The 20,225-nt window shown below is 37.3% G+C and overlaps 1 protein-coding gene across 1 annotated transcript in view; it reads left to right on the top strand.

The window, feature by feature from the left end:
* Positions 1-20,225, top strand: part of NT5DC2 (5'-nucleotidase domain containing 2) — a 40,354-nt gene that overhangs the window by 13,940 nt on the left and 6,189 nt on the right. The window contains exons 3-11 of the mRNA XM_034439312.3: positions 857-931; positions 2,384-2,439; positions 4,774-4,867; positions 11,120-11,248; positions 11,927-11,987; positions 13,018-13,120; positions 14,202-14,303; positions 16,595-16,676; positions 19,263-19,349. Of these exons, the coding sequence (XP_034295203.1) occupies positions 857-931; positions 2,384-2,439; positions 4,774-4,867; positions 11,120-11,248; positions 11,927-11,987; positions 13,018-13,120; positions 14,202-14,303; positions 16,595-16,676; positions 19,263-19,349 (789 nt within the window). The remainder of the gene's footprint in view (positions 1-856; positions 932-2,383; positions 2,440-4,773; positions 4,868-11,119; positions 11,249-11,926; positions 11,988-13,017; positions 13,121-14,201; positions 14,304-16,594; positions 16,677-19,262; positions 19,350-20,225) is intronic.

Below are 20,225 nucleotides of genomic sequence, written 5' to 3'. Positions count from 1 at the left end.
TCCTTGGCTCTGCTAAAACCAAAGCTAAAAGTAGTCTGCCATTACTTCCTGGAAATAGGAGTTTATATGCCATTTCAATGTTCCAATTATGAATGGCTTAAATACCCCATTTTCATAAATAAGATCATGATGTACAATATGTCTGAATATAACATATATATGTTTGTGTCAAACTTAAATAAAATCACCCCTCAGAGGAAAGCTCACATTTCTACCCTTAAACGGGCTGCTGGGGGTTCACAGGGATTTGGGAGAACCTCTAGCTAAGTTTCTGTGCAGTTTGGAGATCCCCCAAATCCCACTCCTGGCTGGCCCTGCCATGCCCACCCCGCCATGCCCCTATGTACCTACGTGGCCTCTTTTGGATGCTGGTAAGTGCAGGGCGTGCGCGGAGGCTTGGGTAGGGCAAAAAATGGGCCTACCGGAAGTTCAGGAAGGGGGCCTCCAGAGCCTGGGGAAGCCGTTTTCACCCTCCCTGAGGTTCAAGGAAAGCCTCTGGAGCCTGGGGAGGACAAAAACACACACACACCTGCCATGGTGCAGGAGGCCGACTAGGCCACACCCACCCAGCCACCAGGCAGAGAGCTCCTTGCTAAAAAATTTTAAGCCCACTCCTGCTCTTAAGGCATGTTAAAAAAAAAAGGACCAGGTTTCTCCATCTTCTCTATACTTTTCCTCACTTCTCCCTCTGCAGTTGTCCAATGATTTTAATGGTTCATTATAAATCTGTTCTAAAACTATATTCTATACAATTTGCTTGTTGTCTAGATTTCTACCAGTTTTTAAATAAGCAAAATATAGCATGTATCCCAGTTTGGAAGAATATATTCATTCTTTCTAATGAAATGTTTTGTAGTACCCAGAAGGACTCAGGAAATACGAATACATTCCTGGTTTTGCCATAAGAGGGCTTCATTATGATGTGCACAAGGTGAGTGAACATGTGAACATGTTTTCAATTGGTCTTTCACAGTATTTCACAGTAACATCATTTGGGTCCATGTGGAAACTGGAAACATTGAAGTATCTGGTTAGTTTGTTAAATTACAGCTATTCTTGGAAAAATGAATTAATAATGGTGTATGTATGCATATGGCTTTACATATTACACATATACACAGAGAAACAGTCATCCTTGAATTATAACAGCAATTTAGGACCAGAATTTCTATCACAATCATGTGACCAGAAGTCACTGCAACGTTATAATTGTGAGTCAGTTACCAACAACCCAAAGCCCAATTATGTGACTACAGGGTCACTGCAGTGGCCACAATTTTGCAGATCGGTCATAAGTTTCCTTTGTTCAGTGCCAACACATAATTGAACAAGTGATCATAATCCTTGGGCTACCTATAAAGGACTTCTTTCTCTGTAGTTACATAGTATGACAATCTAAAAATCAGTTAATAAAGACTGCAGTGGAATATTCTTGCTTATAGTTTAAGATTTTCTAAATTTCACAGCTACATTTAGCATGTAGGGTTTTTTTCCAAAAAGAAAGAGGAACTTGATGCTAATAAGGCCCAAAGTGGCTTGGAGAATATGGGAAGGATGTTAGGAAAGCCTTTTTTCAGCATTTTGCAGGCACAATTGCAATCTCTGTAAAAAATGTTAAGGTACTTTATCATCTTATTTTGTCCTTCCGCCAGCATTATTTTTGTCTCCAGTAGGGAATAATTACAACACTAACAAATCCTTAATCTTTGCTAACTGTACAGCATTAAAAAAAAAAACATTTTCCTGAAAGTTAGAAGCAGGATAGGATGTGGTGTGCTAAAAATTTAAGCACTGCAACTGATCTTAGAAAAAGACATTGTCACAACAGTTGATGGTAAATGAATAAAATGCTCTCATCTGGCAACTCTTCAGACGATAAATAGAGATCAGATAAAATAGTAGGAGTTACCAAAAATAACATCAGAGCATTACCATGAAAAAAAAAGGATCTTTCCTTCTTAGATAATTTAAAATAGAAGATGTCAGTATGACAGCTGCGAGAATCCCAATTTGTCTTACTGAAGAAATAAAACTGATCCCTGAAATTATGCAACGTTGCCTATTGATGGGCTAGAGAGGTACATCTCTCTGCAAAAATAATAAGAGTGTGGTGCTTCTATTTGAACAAAAATCCTTCTGTCCTTTTCTTTCTTCAGTGGAAGTAGAAATAGTGTATACAATAACACTCTGCACAGACATAAACAACAAAAACAACAACAACCAAGGGGTTTCCAACATCATATACATCATATTTATATCTGCCAATATAGCTTTAAATACATTACCTTGTGAAGAATAGTTTTGTTCGTTCTTCTTGTAACATTAAATTCTTCCAGGTAAAAGTATGAAATATTTACCCAATAAATATCTACCTTTCTTTTAGAGCCTTCTGATGAAGATTGATGCTTTCCACTATGTTCAATTGGGCACTGCCTATCAGTGAGTTTAGCAAAATTGCATGCACTTTCTGGAGCTGTTGACCTTCATAGAAGCAGCTGTTCTTTATGCAACATTTAGCATAGAAATCAGAAGCAAATATGGGTCATGGGTGATGACACAGGACTGTTTACTTGCTCCAGGGAAATGTCTTGAGTTGCTAAAGTCTGAGTGTCCTGGCAAGTCTTTCTGAAATCAGCTTCAGAGGAAACCATACTGTGCCAAATTAAAGGATCAATGACTACAATGTTGGACATATCAGAACAAATTTCGCTACAAATATTAGGAGATTAATTGCTATCATATTACAACTCAGTTTGCATGGGAAAAAAACATTGTTTTTGTTATGATTCTTTGAGTCAAACATGACTCCTGGTGATGACAAGTATAAGCTGTGCAATTTTCTTGGCAACGTTTTTTCAGAAGTAGTTTCTCACTACCTTCTTTAAGATTCAGTTTGATTTGCTAGTCTAGGGCTAAGACTGGCCTGGAATTATGCAGCAATTTCCATGGTTAAGGAAGGGCTAGAACTTGGGTCTCCCTGTTCCTATTCCGGTGCCTCTACTTAAAGCACTGCAACAACTTGGCTCTCTTAAAAAATCAAGAGTTCTATCAAAAGTATAGATGTTTTCGTGATGGCGAACCTATGGCATGTGTGCCACAGGTGGCACATGGAGCCATATCTGTGGGCATCCGAGCATTGCCCTAGCTCAGCTCCAGTGTGCATGTGAGCGCCGGCCAGCTGATTTTCAGGCCTTCTGGGCCCATCGGAAGTCGGGAAACTGGTTGTTTCCAGCCTCTGGAGGGCCTCTGAGGGGGTGGGGAAGGCTGTTTTCGCCCTCCCCAGGCTCCTAGAAAGCCTCTGGAGCCTGGGGAGGGTGGAAAAATGGGCCTTCCAGTCCCACCGGAAGTTGGGAAAAGGGCTGTTTCTGGCCTCCGGAGGGCCTCTGGAGGGCCTCTGGGGTGGGGTGGGGAAGGCTGTTTTCTCCCTCCCCGGGCTCCTATAAAACCTCTGGAGCCTGGGGTGGGTGAAAAACGGATCAACCGGGCCCACCGGGCCATTGCGTGCCAAAAGCAGGGAGAGCGCAGGGGGGAAGTCATGCGTGCATGCGTGGGAGGCAGGGCACATTAAATTATGGTTGTGGGCACGCGCATGCGTGACCCACCCCGCGTGACCCTCGCTTTTGGCACGTGACGGCAAAAAGGTTAGCCATCATTGGTATAGACCATTGAGCTTCAAAGTAAATGTTACTTTGTTTTTAAAATGTTGCTGCGGGATGCGGAAGAATTTGCAAAATTAAATCAGCTTACAGCATTGCAATCCATGTTAGTTTTTATTTTGGAAATGCAATGAAAAGCGGAAAATTGATAAAGTCTAGATCAGAGTTTCTTAAAATGTGGTCGTAGGACCCTTGGGGCTGTGTCAATACTCTCCAAGAAGTCCGTGAAATCAAAATTATTTTCCAGCCTATATTAAAAAATAATACAATATTGAAATCCCTTCAAACAATCATGAGAAGCAGCATGGCAGGAAAATGAGTCCATCTTAATTTTTAATCTTTAAATATTGATTATATAAATAAAACCTCTTTTGGGATCCACTATGTTGTTTAAAAAATGGGAAGAGAAAAAAGTTTAAGAAACACTAATTAGACTAACTTTGAACAAAGAAGAAATAAAAATTCATGTTTTAAGGAAGCAGTATTTGCTAATGAAGCTGCATTTGAGTAATACTCTTCTACTTCTTCAACTAAATGTTGCCCTATTAATCTGCTTTTCTGCTTTGGTTAAAAATTAACTCAGTGTAGAAAAATTAAATCCCCTTTTCTTTTACAACCTTATCTTATGTAGTTCTTTGCATATTCTGGAGACATTTTCTCTATAGGCAACTTTTCTTATAATCATGGAATATTTAAATTTCTGGCTCTCTTATATTGGCTGTTTCATTTTCTTCAGAAACTTGAGTTCAAGTAACATTAATAATATTCAAAAGTCACTTAGGTCAGTAGAACAGCAATGAATGTTAAACAAAATGTTTGCCACTAGTCTTCATTAATATCTTGATAAGAGCCAAATTATGTCAATTCACTTGCACAACTTCTCTTCAGATTCATTGCCCATAAAGATAAATTTTTCTCGGAATCAATTCTTCTCAGCATTTTGAGATTTTGTGAACCTGCATGTTTTCTTGGCAATGCCTTCTTTTGAGATGCTTTTGAGTAGGATAATACAACTCTCTTAAAAAGCAACCCCCTTAAAGATTTTAGGATAATATGAGCTTAGGTGTCTACTAAATTTTAATATTTTCTTGACTGAATTATTGTAATTTGTTTTTAGGGGGCTAAACCCAGTGCCTGATGAAGAAGTTATTGAAATGTATGGTGGAACCCAACATATCCCATTATATCAGATGAGTGATTTTTATGGCAAGGTAAAGTAAATTCACTTTACTAAAAATGTATTGGATTTAAATGAATTAAATGCTGAAAATCCAATCAGATCATCTTACCAGACCAGAAATTCAATAGGAAAAATGTTAATGATATCTTCGTCATATTGCGAAAGGCAGTACCAACAGTAGTAGTTACAAACACATTTAACTAATTTTTTTAAAAAAATCCACCAAGTCAATGTTTTGAAGTTCTATCTGTTGATTTCTTTCTAGAGTAAACAATGGTTATTAGTTCCCCACAGTTTGTACAAAGGTACACCAATAACGGTCATGTATTGTTTACAGTGAGTATTTTGTATTTTGTAACAGAGACCTCAGTAAAGTGTTTTTTTTTCCCTTAAATAATCCAGGCTCACAAAAGATAATTTAATTGTTGCTTCATTGTAAATATGAAAAATCTGACCTAAAAGCCCATGTTTTTGTGTTTTATTTATTCCTTTTGAAAATGATCGTGATCATAAAACAGCCACATAAATGCTGTGTTGCCATCAAGCATTTAATCTTTAATCTAATTGTTTAGTTTCATTAGCATAATGAGTGGTAGCACTACTCGATAATGGAAATAAAGTAATAGTAACGGTTTTATTTATCTGCCTCATTCTATTGTAGGTCGAAAAAGTAGTTGGGAAGCCAACAAACTATGTAGAATTTATTGTCAATGGCAAAGTAACATGGTTATCTCCTCTATCTGGACTATCTTTTTTTCCTTTTCATATAATGTCAGTTTTAATTTAATATAATATAGGAAATTTTTATTTTTATAACAAATACATCCAAAATAAATCAGTTAACTCTTTCACTGGCTCATTGTTTTTTTGTTTTTAGTTCAAATGTGTAAAGTTGGACTAACGAGTTACTTTTTAGTTTCTTGCTGTTAATAAAATAACACATACTCCTGTTGTCCTTGGACTATCTTTAGGCATATGTGATCATTTGGTCTATGAACCTGAACTTGGTAATCACTCAGTATCATCAGAATTTCTCTGTATTTTAACTGGATCCACCCTTTATAAATAGCATTCTGTCTTGCCAAGTTTTGGGTTGCACTGTGTATGTGATATTCTGTATACACAAAGAGAAGTCCATAGTTTAAAGAGCCATGGCTTTTCTTGTTTAATGCAAAATAAATGGTTCTGGACAGAGAGCTTATGAAGTTATAAAATATATTGTACAGCCTTCCTTCTCCCCCCTCCCTTCCTCCTTCCTGGGCTAGATAAAATAGACGTAATCCTCCTTCTATAATCACAATCGAGTCAAAATTTCTGTTGCTAAGTAAGACAATTGTTAAGTGAATTTTACCCCATTTTCAATTAATCAGAATAGAGCTGGAAGGGTCCTTGGAGGTCTTCTAGTCCAACCCTCTGCTCAAGCAGAGACCCTATACCATTTCAGACAGGTGGCTGTCCATTCTTTTCTTAAAAACCTCCAGTGATGAAGCACCTACAACTTCTGAAGGCCAGCGGTTTCGCTGATTAAATGTCCTCACTGTTAGGAAGTTTCTCCTTAATTCCAGGTTGCTTGTCTCCTTCATTAGTTTCCATCCATTATTTCTTCTCTTGCCTTCTGGTGCTTTGGAAAATAAGTTGACTCCCTCTTCTTTGTGGCAGCCCCTCAAATACTGGAATACTGCTGTCATGTCAACCCTAGCCCTTCTTTTCTCTAGACTGGTCATACCCAATTCCTGCAACTGTTATTCATATGTTTTTGTCTCCACGCTCTTAATCATCTTAGTTGTTCTTCTCTGCATTTTTTCCAAAGTCTAAACATCTTTTTTAATGTGACTAAAACTGGATGCAGTATTCCACGTGTGGTCTTGCTAAAGATTTATAAAGCGATACTAATACTTCATGTGATTTTGATTCTATGCCTCTGTTTATACAAGGATTGTATTAGCTTTTTCGGCTGCTGCCACACACTGCTGGCTCATGTTTAAGTGATTGACCACTAGGATTCCAAGGTCCCTCACAATTACTGTTTTTGAGCCAGGTTATACCTAATCTGTACTTGTACCTTTGTTTTTTTTTCCTGCATAGGTGTAAAACCTTGCTTTTATCCACATTAAATTTCATGTTGTTGGATAGGACCCATTGTTCAAGTCTGTCAAGATCTTTTTGGATACTGAGCTTGTCTTCTGGGGTGTTAGCTCTTATGGTCCACTCAGTGTCATCTGCAAATTTGATGAGTTCCCCCTCTATTTCCCCATCTAGGTCATTTATTGAAGAATACTAGGCCTAAGACAGAACCTTGTCGTACCCCACTGTTTACTTCCCTCTATGGAGATGTAGTACCATTAAGGACTACTCGTTGAGTACAGTTTGTCAGCCAGTTACAAATCCATCTGGTGGTGATGCTGCCTATCCCCCATTTTTTTAGTTTATCAAGTATTTCATGACAATTTTAGCCATAGTTGTTAAGGGAATCACTGCAGTTAAGTTAGTAACACAGTTCTTAAATAAATCTCACTTCTCCATTGGACTTTGATTATGAGAAGGTTGCAAAAGTGATCACATAATTCCAAGACACTGCAACCATCATACATAAATGCCAGTTGCCAAGCATCCAAATTTTGATCATATCACTATAGGATGCTGCGACGGTCGTTAAGTGTGAAAAAAGGCCATAAGTCACTTTTCAGTGGTGGTATAACTTCAGACAGTCATTAAATGAATGGTTGTATGTTGAGGACTATGTATAGTAAAAAAAATATGGAAATGTCCAAATGCAAGACAATAATCTGAAGTGCTCTTGTAAAACCCCATGAAAAAGGCAAGCTGATTACATGACAAAAGCTTTGTCAAAAAATATTTTTAATGTTTGCTTGCTCAAATATTTTATCATTACAGAATGTTAAATTGTGTGTTATAAAAGTATATAAATCATAGGACAGTATGATATTTTATACTGATGCACTTTGTGAAAAGAATAATGGCTGGGATGTAACATTTTGTTGATTAATTTGTTTTTGCATTAAGCTGCATGAAGCACACAGATTTCTTATCTCCCTGTTTTTCTTTGGCCAGCCTCTTTGATAAGTTCAGGGATTTGCAGACAATCATAATATTTGAACAGAAAAAGCCAAGCCAGGCTTTGATAGCTATCAGCAAAATGGATATACGGCTGCCAATGTAACTAACATTTGGCTTTCAATACAAGTGGGAAAACATGGATTTTATTTATTTATTAAATTTATATGCTGAATCTCACTGTCAAGTGACTCTGGGTGGCTCCCAGCATCGCATAAACAATAGTTAGAAACATTAAAACATTTAATATTAAAATTAAATGTTTCATGAATTCATTTATTCATTTTTATTCAATTATTAAATGAATTAAATGAATCAGGTAGACATCGGCCACCTAAATAAAAGGCAAAAAGCAGTCATGCACAAAGCTCAGGAACAAAGTCACAAACCTTTCAAAATCCAGCAAACCAAGTGACTGGTGATTGTAAAAATGTCCATATACCTCCTTCCCCCCAAAGTTCAACTAACTAAGCAAATCACTGTATTAGTAATTTGAGCATTTATGCACTTTCAATATGAGTGATCCTATAGCTGGACTGATGAGGCTAGAAAAAGTATGGGGGAGGGGGGAGAGAAAAACAACCTAGTAAAAAGTCATAAAACAAGAAACTGACATTTTTGAAAATGCCAAGTTTATTCTGAGTTCAGAAAGTTTACTGTCTCAAGATTAAAATTATAGGAATGTGGCTGGATGACTGGTATGTTTATTTCTCAATTAGCAGCGCCTTTTGGCTTGGGAAAAAATATAACAGTGATGGCATTAGTTCTTTTGTCTTGTTAATGTGCTGACTGAATGTGGGAATGAAGTAGAGAATTAGAGTTTCCCAAAGCAAGCATATTGGTTATATCAGCAGCTCAGCCTGAGAAACATAAAGCAGGATATGTGTTAAGCAGGGGAAAGGCAGGGAAAAGAAGCATGGGATTTAAATCACAGAGGACATAAGAAGAAACTTGCTCTCAGTTGACTGAACAATCATCTAGTTTCATTCTAGTACAGTGATGGCTAACTTTTTTGCCATCGCATGCCAAAAGTAGGGGTCACGCGGGGGGCTCGCATGCGCATGTGCCCACACCCATAATTCAATGCCCCCCACACCCTCACGCATGCGGCATGACCTCCCTGCGCTTCCTCCGCTTTTGGCACACAACAGCAAAAAGGTTACCAGTGGGCCCGCAAGGCCCATTTTTTGCCCTCTCCAGGCTCCAGAGGTTTTCTTGGAGCCTGGGGAGGGTGAAAACGGCCTTCCCCACCCCCCACAGAGGCTCTCCGGAGGCCGGAAATGGCCCGTTTCCCAACTTCCAGTGGGCCCAGAAGGCCCAAAAATCAGTTAGCCGGTGCATGTGTGCGCGCTAGAGTTGAGCTAGGGCAATGCTCGCATGCCCACAGATATGACTCCCACAGGTGGCACGCGTGCCATAGGTTTGCCATCACGGTCCTAGTATATACCAAAAATTCTTATCTAGCTGTGTTCTGGCATTTGTCTGGTAGTTTCTCTCAGTCAGCTAAAGAGCAACTCAGGTTTATTTAAACAATTGAACAGACTCTCTTGAAAATCCAGATAATTCTGGATTCTTATATCATTTCTAACTTTCTAACTAGTTGCTGTTTCAAATGCTTTATATTCTAATTTATATTTTACCATTTGGATTTTAAAATGCTTTATATTTTAATGTTTAAAAATATATTTTTTTTAAATCCATTGGTCAATTTTTCTGTTAGTTGAACGGCTGATAGAAATCAGAAGGAACTGATTACCTCACCTATTCTTGTCCTTGGAAGGTGAAAAGTAAAATGCAAGGTGTTGTTTTGTTTTGCTTTTTCAAATTCTCACTCTTTTCTCTGGCCAGAACTCAAAATGTTTTAAGTTTTGTTCCACTAAAACATGGAAAAGTTGAGCTATTTTTTGGTCCATTGGAAAATAGCCAGCAGGAAAAGTTGGTGGAATATTTTGAAGGAGCTGATTTTTTCTTGCATTCCAATCTAAACGTGTTTTTCATTTCTTGCACAATGCTAGTTCTAAGATCATTTAAAATTATTTTCAATAGCAAAAGGAAAAAATCCTGGGAAGATGCTTTTTTGTAGTATAATTATTTTAAGCTTTCAACCCTGAATAAGGAGGTTAGGAACTAACATTGTAGGCATTTCAACGTTTTCTACAATTTAGTAAATAATTCCCTCAACACTGTCAAACTAGTTATTAAGTCTGCATTACTATTAATCTTCTCATCATTCCTATCACCCATCTCCCACTTATGACTGTATGACTGTAACCTTGTTGCTGGTATCCTTATGATTTATATTGACTGTTTCCCTATGACTATCATTAAGTGTTGTACCTTATAAATTCTTGACGAATGTATCTTTTCTTTTATGTACACCGAGAGCATATGCACCAAGACAAATTCCTTGTGTGTCCAATCACACTTGGCCAATAAAGAATTCTATTCTATTCTAAAGAGTTTTCTGGATATGTATAATATTATAATGTTTCATAGTTATTGGTTAATTTACTTCAGAAAGGGCTATAATGCATTAGACATGCATATTATGGCATTAAAATTATTTATTGCTGGAACATATGCAAAAAGCAGTGCAAATAACCCTAATAGCCAAAATTTGCTGGATCCAAAATTAGCTTTGGAGTTTGGAGTTAAATGACAGGGAACATAGTTTAATCTTCTAGACCTTTAATGAATGAGCTTTCTGGGCAATTAATTTATGGAATTTGTAATAGTTTCTTCTTTATGCTATTCATGTATGCAGTTGGCTATTTCTAATTATTCCCAAATATAAAAAGATGAACTAACAGTTTAAAGCAGACAGAAATCACATATTCTTTAGATCAGCCCTTAGTTTTGCTGGAAGAAAAAATAGCTTTGAAAGTATTTTATATTTCTAATAGAAAAATGTGTGTCAAGTTTCCAGTATAGTATAATCAAAAACATCTCATTCTTGTGTTATCTAACTGGATGAGTCTTTCATAAGCATGGCTTATTTAAATTCTTATTTATGAATGGAATGCTGCAGGGGCTGATTCTACATGAATAACAAAGCCAAGAATATCTTTTGCTCTGCTGTAAAAAAACAATGTGGTATTTATACATTAATTTTACAAGGGAGAGCATTTATCTTTAATACCATCACATTTTGTTGTCTACAATTCAACATCTTTTTTAAATAATAATAATATTTTGTTTTTCTGAGTAGGGTCCATCGATTAAACAATTTATGGACATTTTCTCTCTTCCTGAAATGACCCTACTTTCATCAGTGACTGACTATTTCATGACTCATAATATTGAGTATGACCAAGTTCATCTTTTCAAGGACATAAGTGTAAGTATAATTCTTCTAGAACAGGGGTGTCAAACTCAAGGCATTTTTGGCATTTTTGCTGGCTGAGGGTTTCAGGAGGCCATTGCAGCTGAAAACGGAGCTCGGGAGCCCGTTTCGCTGACAGAGTGCTTGGTCTGCCACAGGTGCCCCCCGACACAAGTGCCATTGAGCTGGCCACACCCACCCCAGCTCCCCAAGGTCAAACTCAATCCTGATGCGGCCCTCAATGAGATTGAGTTTGACACCCCTGTTCTAATACATAACAGATGAAAAAATAATGAATTAATATTGTTTGTTCAAATACATGTCAGAAGCATCAAGGTGCTTCTGGACTGAAAGGATTAGCTGGTGACTTCACCGTTGCCTGGGGGATGCCCTATTGGGGACCCCTTTCATGTCCCCATTAAGGTGCCCACTTAAGTGGTGCCTACCTTTGTGGTTCAATGTTTTCAAACTGCTGGTCAGCAGGAGCTGGAGTGAATGACGAGATCTAACCCCATCACACAGTAGAACTCGGGTGTCAAACATGGACTTGCTGATCATGAACCCAGCATCCTAACTACATGAGCCCCCGCGGTCGCTAATAAATATTGTTTAGACTGGTCTTTTTGGTAGCTTTATAACAACGCATAACAGCAGGTTTTACAACTAGCACCTAATTTCTCTTTCCAATTTTAGGATGCCATAAAAGATGTCCATGTGAAAGGAATGATGTACAAATGGATTGAAAAGGATATGGGTCAGTGAAGGCCAATCGTTTAATTGTGAATAATAATGAGTACCACATGTAATGGTTTTAGATCAGGGTAGTGAAACTTTATGCAGATTATCTTGCAGCTAATAAGCCAAATCTGTTTTCCACCAAGAGGTAGAACCAAAACAACAAACTTTTTTTCTGCACCTTGTGTATATTTATTAGCATTCATAGTTGTGATCACAAAGATGTTTCTATGTAACTGTTTGATTTGTTAATGTCTTTACAGAAAGAGTTAGGTAAGCGAGAGAAGGAAGAGGTTTCTTTTCTCCCTAACCGAACTACTGTAACACTGCAATCTATGTATAAAAAATCTTCATCCAATAACTATGTGGGTAATATTTTTAACCATAGTTGGTTTAGACATTGAAGATTAGAAAGGCCCTGCACCAGTGGTGGGTTTCAACCGGTGTTACCACCAGTTCGCTTCGTGCATGCACTTTCCATGTGCAAACTTGCACTCTGCGCAAGCACATTGCATTTCAGAACAGCTGAGGTGCAGCAATCCACTCTGCAGCACCTATTAGCTGGGCGGGAGGGCCCATCTGACAGTCAGAACACCTCACCATCGTGGCAACCGGCTCACCCAAACCGGGGCTAACCGGTAGCAACCCACCACTGCCCTGCACCCAATGGGTCCCTTCCTGTGCTTCAGTACAGATGTGAGCAATCAAATCTAGTTCAAGAGATGGATTGCCTGATCCCACATGCAATAATTTAGCATCTGAGTTATGTCCGTTACTGAAATTTCATTCTTACACTGCCCACAATTATTTTACATCACCTAATTGTCACTTTCTGCTTGGCAAAAGAAATGTGAGTTGAGAACAGAGATTTAGAGAAAGGAAGAACTCTTGGGCCTGTCATTCTTTCCTTCTTTGGAGAACTCCCATACTTTCTGTAGATGGATTACCAGTATTTCATTATCACCAGGTGAAATGTAACTAAATTGTATCTTTTACCATTATAATATTCAAATGCTTATAGTATGCTTAGCTTCACCTGTTTCTTGCAGAGAAATATATTCTTCATGGAGATGAAATATACGCTGTCTTAAATAGACTGGTTAACAACAACAAAAAACTCTTTCTCATCACAAACAGTCCTTTTAGTTTTGTGTAAGTATTAACCTGCATGATTCATCTTGATGAAATGATCAGTCATGCACAGACATAAAGAGAGAAATATGAGGACTGAAAATGTTCAGTGAAGATAGCTTATCTTAATAGCATCATACGATTCAGTGACCATTAATACTTTTATACTTTCTCATACAAGCCTGTCTTAAAATCTAATTCCCACAATTGTAAAGATGTACTTTTAAAAATGGTAAAGTTGAATCCTTTACTTTTCAAACATTCAACATTATAGCACACTAAGGCCAGTGTGCTATAATGTTAGAAGGTCTCTATATGTTTTTCATATCTCAGCCTTCCCTCTCTCTAATTAAAGTTTCATATTAAAAAAAAAAAAAATCTGGGGAGAGCTAGTAGTGTTCTAGGAAATTTTTAGGTCTCTAATATTCTGTAATACCTAAAATCCTACTTCTCATAAAATGATATGGTCTCACATTCTTAGAGGTTTTGGAACAATTGTAAAAAAATGAGAAATATAAAACATTAATGTTGTTCTTAGTAAATGTTATCGGAGTGTTTAGAGACATAAAAACCATTCTTTACAACTCCAAACAACTCCAAACATGCCTCAAATCAAAGGCGGTATTTGTTCAGTGCCTGCACTCCTTAGTTGTCTATAATCCTACAAATTGGTTCCTTAAGTAATCCCTATAAGAGTCTCAGTGTTGTTGATGGCCATTATATACATAATGTTTCTAACAGTGGGATTGATAGCAAATCCTGGCTGCATTGGCCAAATCCACTCATTTTCTAATCCTAGAAAAAGAAGAAGGCTTTGAACTTTGCCTAAGAAACTTCTGGGAACAAGGCTTGCTTTTTCCAAATGCTTATAAAGTTAAGCATTACCCGGGAGCCAAGATGCCATTCTCTGCTAATCCCCAAATTGATGAAAAGCCACATATTCTTACCAGCTAACAAAGCTAGTTAGGAACTGTGCTGCTTGCTTTGTGTACTAAATGACACATAATCAGAAATACTGCATGAAGGAACTCTGAGAGTAGCTGTTTTGCTTAAGAAAGTGAACAGTGAAGTTACTTACATTTCCCCCCTGTTTTGCCTATAGCGATAAAGGGATGAAGTACATGGTTGGCAAAAATTGGCAGGACCTTTTTGACATGGTCATTGTGCAAGCAGATAAGCCCAGTTTCTTTACCGATAAGCGAAAGTAAGTATATTGGTTGTATTACTTTTTCTGCCATTAATAATTAGCTGCCTCTAAAGCAGAACTGGTCCCAAAATGTACCATATCATGATGCCATACCGTGGATATTATCCTAGCATCTTGTGGCAGGGAGGAATTAATTTTGCAAGTGATAGGATTTTAAGGAATAGATGCCAAGTTATTCTGTACAATTAAAGTCTTGCCAGGTCAGCTCACACTTTTAAAACTATCTTCCAGATTATGTGTAAACATATTAAATTGTTTCCCAGTCTCATGAGAAGAATGTTGAGGCCTTTTTTTTTCTTTTTGTGATGCTTTAATCCTTAGTTTTGGGGTGAAGTCAGGGCGACTGAGTGGAGCTGAACATTTACTGACCATATGTCTTTCCTGATGCCTACTCAGAGTTCACAGCAGATATTTTCTCTTTGCACCCTGATAGAGAAACATCTACTGCTGCCTAGGATTGAACTCTCAACCTTCTGAGTGGGAGGCACATATCTTCAACTCTAGGCCACTGTGCAACTGATGTTGAGGCTTTATTACCCTGTATAATGATAGACACTGAACAGAAAAATTTATCTACAGAAAATTCAAGCTATTCTGGTTTTCATTTGTGTGTCTGCTTATTCTTTCTTTTGGGCTGGATGGGTGTGTGTGAATGTGAGTGTGCATGCATGCGTGTAGTGTAGTGTCAAGTACAGTATGTAGTGTCTGAAGTGTGAAATTTTACAAAATATTGCTTTGAGTGTGGAACTGCTATTTTGAGCACAAGTAAGCCGTTTGCTCCAGAGGGAAAGTGTTTCAAGCCTCAAAGAAAACAGTTCTGAGGTCAAGATTATATTGTTTGGAGCTTGATCTATTTCCAAAATGTTTAAAGCACCTTGTTTTATACTTGGTTCTCAAAATTCCATTTTGTGAAATTTCATGTTTGAAACAAAGTATTATGACATTAATTAAACTAGGAGAAGACTGTCTTTTGGTGTCCCAGGACCATATATAATCACTTGCAAAACTGGAAGGTTGCAGCAATGGGATGAAAACATACATTGGATACAACTCTTTATTATATCATCAGAGCTGGTATTCTTAGGTTTCTTTGGGGTTATTTATGTTTGTTTGTTTTTTCTGAGTTCTGGGTGGTAAAGTTGTTTCTTCTTCTGGGTAACAATTTAGGTTTAGGCTTACCCTGTTTGTGGGTTTCCTGTTTCAAAATAGTTGGAAATCAACCTTCACAGTGCAAGTTAGGGCAGTGTTTCTCAATCTCATCAGCTGTAAAATGAAATCTGAAAGTTGAAGGCCACACATCCTAAAGTCTCTGTGAAATATTGGTTTGGGACAAGCTCCAGAAGTTAGAATATGGGGGAATAAGATAAGTATAACAATATATGCAAGAGCCTCAGCTTTTGCTTTAATTAACACATTTTTCAGTAAATTTGGTTTACGTGATAATAATCTCAGTGCGGGTAGTCCTCAAATTACGACCAAAATTGAGCCCAAAATTTGTTAAGTGGGTTTGCCCCACTTGATGACTTTTCTTGCCAGAGTTGTTAAGTGAATCACTGCAGTTGTTAAGTTAGTAACATGGTTGTTAAGTGAATCTGGATTCCCCATTGACTTTGCTTGTCAGAAGGTCGCAAAAGCTGATCACATGACTGTGGGACACTGCAACACTCATAAATATGAACCACTTGCCAAGCATCTGAATTTTGATTATGTGACCATGGGGATGCTACAGCGGTCGTAAGTGTGAAAAACGGTCATACGTCACATTTTTCAGTGCTGTTGTAACTTTAAAAGGTCACTAAATGAACTGTTGTAAATTGAGAACTGCCTGTACAAGCTTTTCCATTTTATTTCATCTATGTATTACTTTTTTTTTTTTACTTTAATTTATATGCCGCCCTTCTCTAGAGACTCAGGGCGGCTTACAATGTGTTAAGCAATAGCCTTCATACTTTTGTATATTTATACAAAGTCAGTTTATTGCCCCCACAATCTGGGTCCTCATTTCACCTACCTTTGAAAGGATGGAAGGCTGAGTCAACCTTGAGCCTGGTGAGATTTGAACTTGCAGTAATTGCAAGCAGCAGATGTTAATAACAGTGTGCTTTAGTTCACTGTACTACAGGCTCTTTTTTTATGTATTAATTTTTTATGTAATACATTTTTATTTATGTATTAATTTTAGTAGCTAAAGTAATGCACTTGAAATTCTTTTCATTTGCAGTTTAAAAGGTTTTCTTGTAGCATTTTTGTAATGAAGCCTATAACTTCAATGTTTTGACTTTTTGAAGACCTTTCAGAAAAATAGATGAAGAAGGTTCTCTTCACTGGGACAAAATAAACAAACTGGAAAAGGGGAAAATCTATAAACAGGTAAATTACTTAGTTATTTGTCTTTACTTCATGGGGTATTTAATAAATGTTAACTTTCTGGAGTTCACTTCAAATATGAGGATAACATGAAAAATAATCTTTGTTACTTTCCTTTCTAATAGCTTAATTTTCTATTCTATTCATGTATTCTTTCTTTTAAATTGCTAGCATCTCCCGATGTTGAAATTGAACATCTGAGATAATTATATGACAAAAGTTAAATAATGTGTAGTCTGTGCTGGACAATTAACTGTTCTTCTAATTCATGTCCACACTCTTTATTTTAAGATTATTCAGTCTCCATTGTTTTCCCTCAAAAACAATGTTTTTTAATGTTTTCTTTGTAGGCTTAATAGTCAGTTTCCTATTTTCTTTCCTCCAGGAATTAGTATAATCCTCAGAAGGGGGTGAGAAGATTGTTATTACTTGGAAGATGATAATGAAAATTTGCTAGTAATAGACTTTCAGAACTTCAGGACTTATTTTGAACTAGAACCAGGGGTGCTATTCAGCAGGTTCTGACAGGTTCTGGAGAACTGGTAGCGGAAATCTTGAGTAATTCGGAGAACCGGCAAATACTACCTCTGGCTGGCCCCAGAGTGGGTGGGAATGGGGATTTTGCAGTATCCTTCCCCTGCCACGCTCACCAAGCCACGCCCACAGAACCAGTAGTAAAAAAAAATTGAATTCCACCACTGACTAGAACACTAATTTAAACCAAACCCTGGGAACATTTTATTGCTGAAGCAATATAATTTGGGGCATTGTGATTTCATGCTAATTGAACAAGGGTTTGAATCTTGATTTTATTCAGCCAGCAAGAGTCACTCGCATTAATAGAGACATGCTCAGAATTTTCCATCAACAGGAGCTCTGTCCAAACTTCCATTATAGACCTCTATTTGATTGTTGTAGAGAGTCATCAGTCCTGAAGTCGGTTTGCACAGCATGGGATTCAAGGAGGGTTAATTAAAAAGTTGCCTTCTTTGCCTTCTGTTAGTGGAATCTCATTGAATCAGAAGCCTTCCATGGCTGGAAGAAGACCTCCTTTCCATGGGAATCTTGTATGGGATCCAGGCCAATGACTGAAGCATTATCCAGATATATAATGAAGGCAAAATATGACAAAATGACGTATTTGCAAATGGGAACCCTCTGGGAATGAGGCTGGGAAACTAGAAACTACTTTATGAATTCATACCATATGTGATCTTATACATGAGTAGAAGATTTTCAGTTTGGAAATTATTTTGGCCTGCAGCTTTATAAGAGACTGTGATGTGGAAGTCAACAAATTAGCATTTTCAGATCACTGGGACAGTGGGTAAATGATAGTTACGTCTGGTTAACATTTCCACTGAAATTGGCATAATTGGTTCTCTGTTTTGTATCAAGCATTAAAATGTCTTTTGATTAGTGTTAAACAGAGACAGAGAGCTTCAAAGCATGACCATGATAGTTTCAGGCCTATGTTGAATGTGATGAATGTGTTATGTCAATAATAATAAAAGAGACAGCTTGACTTGGTCTCCCATTTTTAATACCTAGTAGAGGGAGATTCTAAAGAGGGATGCGGTGGCTCAGTGGCTAAGATGCTGAACTTGTCGATCGAAAGGTCGGCAGTTCAGCTGTTCGAATCCCTAGTGCCGCGTAACAGGGTGAGCTCCCATTACTTGTCCCAGCTTCTGCCAACCTAGCAGTTTGAAAGCACATTAAAAATGCAAGTAGAAAAATAGGGACCACCTTTGGTGGGAAGGTAACAGTGTTCTGTGCACCTTTGGCGTTTAGTCATGCCGGCCACATGACCAGAGAGACGTCTTCTGGCAGGGCTGGCTCTTCAGCTTTGAAACTGAGATGAGCACCACCTACTAGAGTCGGGAACAACTAGCACATATGTGCAAGGGGAACCTTTACCTTTACTTTTACTAGAAGGAGACTATATTGTTCACAGAAAGGTTGAACTATGAAATAATGGATCTGCAGCAATCCTTATAAAAAAAAATGTGTATCTTGCTTTGAAAATCCTTGCTTTGAGGTATGAAATATTACAACAGGACCTAGATTTGGTATATCAAGTTTAAAATAATATTTCAGCACAAATTCGGTAGGTAACAAACTATCACAGTTGTTCAGTTTACTTAGTGAAGCAGTGGCTTAATTTACTGCCACTAGATGTCTAAAACAATTTATTGCGGCTATAATGGGAAAAGTTTTCCCATTATAGCCGCAATAAATTGTTTTAGACATCTAGTAGTGTGCGTTTGCGTGTATGTGTAAGAAAAAAAAAATACAGCAAGCTAATCATTAAAAGAAATGATAGGATTATAAACTTGGTTTTAAGGAATTCCCATTTTCTTTAATTTGATTCAAGTTCCCGTGAGAACTCCTTAAGCCTCTGTCTCTAGCCGTTTTTAAATAAGCAGCTCATGATGAAGAAATATTTTTCCTTTGCTCTGTAGAAAAATCAAAGTGCTAAGAGATGTATTTTCTTGACCTTTTCAAGCCGAGCATGCAATGTTTTCCTTTGCTATAAAGGAACGGGATATTTGGTTTATTCTCACTTTCTTTCTTTTTTCTACATTTCAGGGCAATCTGTTTGATTTTCTGCGGCTAACAGGCTGGCGTGGCTCCAAGGTCCTTTATTTTGGTGACCATTTGTACAGTGACCTTGCAGTAAGTGCCGCAAAACTTTTTTTTTTTGCATCAGCCGACGTCAGTGTCACTTAATGTTCTGTGTCTGCTATGGAGACACAAAGGGTTTGTTTTGTGCTCATTGAATTAATCAGTGTTGTTTATCAAGATATAGAATGGAAAATATCCAGATCTTAGAGCTTGTGATTTTGAAGTATTCATAACCCGTTAAATTATATTACACGGTTCCTTTTTTAACCAAGTTTAAAAAAGCAATATAGAGTTTAAAAGATTCATTTCTCTCGGTTGTATTCTTTTGAATACCTTTTCCATCCTAAACACATATGTACAGGAACATCTTTTTTAAAAATAATAATTCCTTTTTTTCCTTAACTTGTATGTAACAACTTTCTTATTTTAAAATCAAAATTGTGTTGTCTGTCTATCATCTATCTACATCTATATATTTCTCTCTCTCTCTCTCTCTCTCTCTCTCTCTCTCTCTCTCTATCTATCTATCTATCTATCTCATCTATCTCATCTATCCATTTATCTATCTATCATCTCTATCTATCTATCTATCTATCTATCTCATCTATCTCATCTATCCATTTATCTATCTATCATCTCTATCTATCTATCTATCTATCTATCTATCTATCTATCTATCTATCTATCTATCTATCTATCTATCTATCATCTAATCTATCCTCCATTTTATCTGAGAAGACAAACATTTCTGCCCCAATTTTTTTTTTAAATTTGATTTATATGCCGCCCTTCTCCGAAGACTCAGGGCGGCTTACAATGTGCTCAGCAATAGCCTTCATCCTTTTGTATATTTATACAAAGTCAGCTTATTGCCCCCACAAACTGGGTCCTCATTTCACCTACCTTAGAAAGGATGGAAGGCTGAGT

The sequence above is a fragment of the Pantherophis guttatus genome, chromosome 2 (assembly GCF_059756535.1).
Source record: "Pantherophis guttatus breed Tessera chromosome 2, ASM5975653v1, whole genome shotgun sequence".
Classification (NCBI taxonomy): Eukaryota; Metazoa; Chordata; class Lepidosauria; order Squamata; family Colubridae; genus Pantherophis; species Pantherophis guttatus.
The sequence above is the reverse complement of the archived record's forward strand: the minus strand, read 5'-3'. Positions and strand labels throughout refer to the sequence as shown.